At 47.2% G+C, this 6,957-nt stretch overlaps 1 protein-coding gene across 1 annotated transcript; it reads left to right on the top strand.

The window, feature by feature from the left end:
* The first annotated feature begins 1,170 nt into the window (after positions 1-1,170).
* On the top strand, positions 1,171-5,263 carry LOC125550469 (BTB/POZ domain-containing protein At3g05675-like). Its single transcript, XM_048713468.1, has 2 exons — positions 1,171-2,461; positions 4,785-5,263. The coding sequence occupies exons 1-2, from the start codon at positions 1,319-1,321 to the stop codon at positions 5,070-5,072; spliced, it is 1,431 nt and encodes a 476-aa protein (XP_048569425.1). The 5' UTR covers positions 1,171-1,318; the 3' UTR covers positions 5,073-5,263.
* Positions 5,264-6,957: the final 1,694 nt, after the last annotated feature.

The following is a 6,957-nucleotide window of genomic DNA, read 5'->3' as shown; positions in this document are numbered from 1 at the left end:
TTGTAAGTAATCCAGTATCTCCATTCCTACGAAACAAACATCATACATGGAACACAAAGTCTTGAGGGCTGCAGTTCTATGAAAATTCTTAAAGAGATCTTCCAGCAATATAGGCCATTCGATCTATATCTAACGGATAGAAAGGAAACTATGACAATTTACCCACACGGCGGACCGAATGATCCCATATTGTTGGTTTTAAAAAAAAATCCAAGAGTTTCAGTGTGGTGTTTTCTCCCAAGGATACTCAATGTTTTTTTTCATTTTACCCTCCATTGATTGATTGGGTAATTTAATTTAATTTGCAAAAGAAAAAGAGATATTGGTGGACAACATTTTGGAGGAGATATTAATGGGGTGTCATCATCCAGACGGATCCTCCTCATCCAAATCCATTCCCCTGCTTCCCTTTGTCGTGTCCCCTCCAAATTGAAAATCATATAAATTTTTCTACCAAACCACCTTTCATACGATGTCAACATGCCAATACTTTTCTTTGGCAACGACAATGTGGAAATAAGAATATCACTGCACGGTCACAACGAAATGTCTCGTCTTTTACATGTCTTAAATGCAAACCGCACAAATATATTACACTTTGTGTCATTGAGAGCACTCAAAATTTATCGGATCCATGAAGAGCTGCGAGATTTCCAAATTAAAGGAATAGGAAAAGTAAGGTTCGGGTGCCCTCTCCTCTCAAACCTTCAAGATTTTTTTTCATGAAGTCTCCTCACCTAATGCTAAGAATACTTAGAAATTAGGTCAATATGGACACGATTGCAAGGAATCCAGTATCTCCATTCCTATGAAACAGATATCATACATACATGGAAACAAGATCTCGAGGGTTGAAAATCCATGGAAATTCTTAGAAAAATCTTGCGGACCGAACGAGCCCATATTGATGGTTTTTAAAATTTTACTTTCAAGAGTTATCAATGTGGTGCCTTTTTTTTCAAGGATAGTCAATGGGGTGTTTTCATTTTACCACCCCATAAATGGGGTAATTTAATTTATTTTAATTTGCAAAAGAAAAAGAGATATTGGTGGACAACATTTTGCAGGAGATATTAATGGGGTGTCATCATCCAGATGGATCCTCCTCATCCTAATCCATTCCCCTGCTTCCCTTTGTCGTGTCCCCTCCAAAAACAGAGCAGCCACCCTCAAAAAAAAAAAAACAGAGCAGCCGATTAACCGACGCACTCCACCGCGGACCCTCCCCTCCCCTCCTCGCCGTCCCCGTCCCCGGAGCGCAACCAACCGGAAGAAAAGAAGAAAAAAAAAATCCCCAATTCCCCGACACCCGACGGCAATGTCGCTCCGCAAGCGCCAGCGCTCGGCGAGCAGCTCCCGCCTCTCCTCCCTCTCGTCGCCGGCGTCGCCCCCGCGCCCCGTCGCCGCCTCCGCCTCCTCCCCGCCGCTCTCGTTCCCCGGCGCCGACCTCCTCCTCCGCCTCCACCTCGACCCCTCCTCCGCCGACGACGCCGACGTCAAGCCCGACCCCGCCGCCTTCCTCGACCTCCACGTCTCCTCGGCGTCCCTCCTCCGCTCCCGCTACTTCGCGGCGCTCCTCTCCGACCGCTGGTGCCCCGACCCGTCCTCCTCCCCCGCCGGCCGCCTCTCCCTCGCCGTCCCCGCCGCGCCCTCCTGCGCCCGCCCCTTCCACGCCCACGTCGAGGTCGTCCGCCTCCTCCACACGCTCGACTTCGCGGGCGCCATCCGCTCCCCCGCCGACGCCCTCGACATCCTCCCCGTCGCGCTGCAGCTCCTCTTCGACGCCTGCGTCGAGGCCTGCATCCGCTTCCTCGAGGCCGTGCCCTGGTCCGAGGAGGAGGAGGCCCGCGTGCTGGACCTCGCGCCGCTCCTCCCCGGCGACGAGGCCGCCGACCTCCTCGCCAGGGTCTCCCTCCCCCCCGCCGCCGCCGCCGCAGCCGCGGGCGAGGCGGCCGCCAGGTCGCCCTCGGAGGCCATGCTGCACGGCCTGATCCATTCCGCCATCCACGGCCACCCCGTCCCCGCCGCCACCAAGGCGTTCGTGGCGATGCTCCTCAAGGACTACCCCTCCCGCGACTGCGTGCACAAGGTGCTCGACGAGGCGTTCCTCTCCCGGCTCGACACCGTGAAGGAGCTCCTGGGGAAGTACGCCAGCCCCGACTTCAGGATTGCCGTCGACAGCGACGAGCGAGAGGCGATACAGAAGTTGAACCTGCACTCGGCGGTCCTGAATGTGAAGCATCTGCTCTGGCTCATTGAGAGGATGGTGGACATGAGGGTGGCTGATAACGCGGTGAAGCTTTGGAGCGAGCAGGTTGCGCTTGCTGCTGACTTGCAGAAGTTGCTCAATGATGCTGACATGTGGAGGAACATGGCTCCTGGGCTCCCGATGCTTGTGACCAGATGCACCCTCAGGCTCGCTCATTCAGTTATGATTGGGGAGACACTGGTTCCTCGGCAGGTTAGTCTGCAAGATGACACATCTCCATCTTAAGTCTATCATACTCCCTCCGTTCCTAAATATTTGTCTTTTTAGAGGTTTCAAATGGTGACTACATACGGAGCAAAATGAGTGAATCTACACTCTAAAATATGTCTATATACATCCGTATGTGGTGACCATTTGAAATCTCTAGAAAGACAAATATTTAGAAACGGAGGGAGTAGATGTTAGTACTTCTTGAAATATGCTACGATGCTAAGTGCCTAACTTCCAATATGATCACTTGATTCTGTTGCAAATCAGTCAGTGAGTTATCCATATGTGACATCAGATACTCTGGTATTGTCATGCTAGATGATTTGCTACAGTGTTCGTGGTTAGATATTATCGTATCTAAGTACTATGTCTTTGTGTGAGTGTACATGTGCAGTAGCTTACCTGTGGAAATGATCTCATGCTATATTTGAATACCTAACTCTGCCTCAGCTTTTGCTATAATTTATTGATGGAATGCTTTCACAGATATAAGTTAGTGAATTAGTGATATTGACATTTTGTTAAATCTTAGCACAAAATATCAATAAGTGTACTCCATTCTTTATACTTGAGCCATGACTTGCATCTGGATATGACATAAGGCTGTAGGTTCCCATTCCCGTAATCATGGTGGTTTCCTGGTTGATTCTGGTGTACTTTTAGGTCACATTTTCTGTAGGATTGACCATCTGTACTTATGTTGAAGACTCACCTAGAACATGATAGAACTTTTTGAAGTATTAATGTGCTGGTGCTTCCAGTAATAGAGTTCCATTCACTTCTTGCACTAATAGAATGCATTTCCAAGTTCTTATAGTAACGGAGACCCTATGATGACCTGGAAGCTTGCATGTGTTCTAGGCAAAATTCTGGTGGAATTCTTCTAATAAAGGAGTTGATTGGTTGATATAGAAGTATGTTTGTGGTGGGAACTGGAACTGGTTAAGAGTTGAATGAAAGGTATCTAATTAGAAAAATAGGTGGAGGGTCTTGTAGAGGATAGATAGGTAGCAGAATCTATTCAGATGGAAAGCTTTTATGAGGATGAATCAAGATTTGGGTAATTCATGCCTTCAGGTGAATAGAAAGTTACTTCTGCAAATATCCGTTGGGTCCAATAAGATAATGCACAGTATGGTGAAAACACGCCCTTCGAACTGGTTCGAGCTATTGGTGAATGGAGATGGTCTAAGATTTTCTTTAGTAAGTGAAGTGGTAATTTTTGAGAGCAAATGGTTAGGATGAGTGGTTCCTCTTTCCTGTTTAGCTTTACAATGGAATATTGTTAGTCATGCACACTTGTGCATTTTCAGCCAGGCCCAGTGGAGTTTCTTTCTTTAAGCCTGCCAGATCCATCTCAAGTATTTATGGTCAAGGGCTAGCAGGGCCATCCGAATAGAAATAGGTGGTATGGGCTTTTTTTAGTAGGTCATCCTAGCAGATGTCCTAAAGTCACAAGCACCATTTTATTCGTATCAATTGAATGTAGAGACTCCCCCATGTTGTGTATCGTAAATTCATAAGCTAGTGGATTTTGCTCCTGAAAACATCAAGACTTATGGGGACTTTCAATCTAACCCTTTCCACATGCTATCTAGTGCCATTAGTCGTTCGAATCTTACAAGTGGGCTCTTGGTTGGCTCTGTGCACAATGTTCATGATATAATTCACTGTAAAATCGATCCTTGGTATTATCTGCTCATGCAGCTTTTTGCATCTATATCTGCTATATGAACTTGTTTATGTTTAAAGTGTCCTGCCTGAGCCTGCAATTAGGCCTTGTTTGGATTACCATTTCGTCTCAAATACCGCTGTAGAAAAGACACAGATCTCCGCCCATCGTTTTGTTTCCAACTGGAAATCTGCTAGTCGCCGGTAAGATGCATGTGTAAACTAAATACGTCTGTATTTGATTACACCGCATCCAAGCGTGGCCTTAGTTGTATTTTGTCACACCCATTTGGACGCTAACTAATTGCTTGCTGTGCCATCTTTCATTCCACCACCTGCTTGGCATCCAGTGTGCACAGCCACTGCAGTTTTTAGTTCAGCATAAAATTTGAGAAAATGATCAGTCTCTGAATAGTTTGATGTATCGGAATGTAGCACTTCTTGTGACCCTGCCAATTATCTTGATCTACAACAAAACAGAACTGGCAATTTATATATTCTGGACATCTTCTAGCTCTCTGTTGCCAGATTTCTTATAAAAACTCTTAGACTGCACTACATCAAGTTTATGCTTGTAGCATTGTTGTTGTATACCACTGGGTTTGGGCTCTCATGTGTCACCTCTATTTCTCAGGTGAGGATGAAGCTTGTCAAAAGTTGGCTTCCTGTCCTGAATGTCTGCAGGGACATCGCCCAACCTATGCACAGTGGATACAAATCGTCAAACTGCCAAGAGCTGGAGGGGACATTTCTTAAGATCATCTCCACTTTGTCTGTCCCGGATGCTCAGGAGCTGCTGCAACAATGCCTCGGGTTCTCAACTCGCAACGTGGATGACTGCCAGCATTTGGTTACCGCCTTCAAGACATGGTTCAGGCGAGCTTCCAGGGATCCACAAGGTCCACAAGGTGGGGAAGACTGAGTGATGGAGCTGACGTTAACGTTTTCAAGCAGCGTGCTCTGTGCGTCATTGTACAATCGAACCTGTAATTATCTGTAGGCCTCCTTGTCCCTGAATAATCTGAAGTTTGTTTAGCCTGGTGCCTGTCTTTTGTATATAAAATCCTTGATTATGCACTAAGCTAAGCTATTCATCACCTTCTGAGATACTAACTGCCACTGGTTTCATCCCCACTCTCGATGTCAAACAGACAAACATGGACGAGGCCATCGAGCAGGTGAGATCTGCGCTTAACTTGTCTTGCTTGCTGTGCTCTGTCGAGTGGAATCCATCTTATTCATGTGTCTGGGACTCTTCCATCTATTTATGTGTCTGGGACTCTACCGTACCATAGTAGATATTTATCCATAGATATCTATATCTAGACTTACTAGGCGCCTTTTCCTCTTTATTTCGAACAAGCAAAGGCGCTCAAGGTGCCATTCATTTCTCTTCAAAATATTTTACATGAGTGATAGCATCTGTTAAAGCCTGGATCAGGGGGGAATGCCTATCAGAGTGAACAACATTGGTACATATGAACCTAGAACTGTGTGGGTTTGCATTACCCTGTTCCCTAGCTAATTTTGCTGCATTATGAGCTTCATTGTTACTAGTTCTAGGGATATGGAAAACCTGGATATGCTTCTGGCTGATGGGCTCACAAAAATCTGAGATGTTGTTCCTGATTTTGCCAGTGCCCCGGCTGAGTCAGGGGAGACCTTGCCGCTGCTGTTTTCGCTAATATACTGTTGTCGGTGAAGAGTGATGCTTCTTGTATGTTCAGTTTGTCCAAAATAGCTGCAGCAAACTTGACACCTTGTGGTTCTGCTTGAAGTGGTGAGGTAGTCTGGACTGCAATTGCCGAAATTGTAGCTTCCATCCTGCCTTCATTTTGCTGCATCTGCAAGTGTGATCCAAGACTTATATTGTGTATTCCCTGTTGAGTTTTCATTCCCCATTTCATGGCAGGCAGGGTCCATGAAGATCTTGTTTGGAGCCTGAATGCTGCTAGCATCAACTGTAGTTTCCTGCATGAAGTTGCCTTGTCCCTGCGAGTCTGCATTGTGAGCCTTGTTTTTGTGACGTTTCCTGAAGAGTGGGGTCGCTTTCTAAAGACAAGCTTTTGAATAGTATTGCCTGTGCTGCAAAATGGATCTGCACAGTGTCAAACACGCATCGTATCTGCCGCACCATCTTGTTTGCTTCGGTTGTTAGGAGTCCTAGTTAGATAGACTAGGTTGTTAAGGTTTATCTCTATCTAAGAGATCTTTCTTTCTCTTCAAGATGTAATCTTCAACAACTTGTATCCGCTGTACAGGGAGGTGCGCCCCTCCTATATAAACACGTACACGTCGCCCTCATCGGGTAAGACGTTTCCGCCATCGCACATGGTAATCAGAGCCCTTCTCTTCCAATCCTAGTCTCCCGATTGCATCTAGTGCATAGCCATGTCTTCATCCTTCGGTGCCACCCCTAGCCTCAATGGCCAGGTCACCGAAAAGCTTAATCGCACGAACTACGTGCTATGGCGCATGCAGGTCACACCTCACCTGCGGGGCGCCGGTGTCTTCGGCTACGTCGACGGCACTGCGCCGGAGCCGGCCAGACTCCACGTCACGAAAGATAAGGACGGTAAGGAGACTTCTGAGCCCAACCTTCTCCACCCACTCTGGGTCCGGGAGGATCAACAGGTGCTTGGCTATTTGCTGAGCACCCTCTCCAAGGAGGTACTGGTCGCGGTCACCGCGATCACCACGGCGCGCGAAATCTGGGTGGCGCTGGCGGGCATGTTCTCGTCCCAGTCACTCAGCCGCGTCAACAACATGAGGACTGCGCTCATCAACGCGCAGAAGGGCAACCAGTC

Source organism: Triticum urartu, chromosome 4 (assembly GCF_003073215.2).
Source record: "Triticum urartu cultivar G1812 chromosome 4, Tu2.1, whole genome shotgun sequence".
NCBI classification, from domain to species: domain Eukaryota; kingdom Viridiplantae; phylum Streptophyta; class Magnoliopsida; order Poales; family Poaceae; genus Triticum; species Triticum urartu.
The sequence above is the reverse complement of the archived record's forward strand: the minus strand, read 5'-3'. Positions and strand labels throughout refer to the sequence as shown.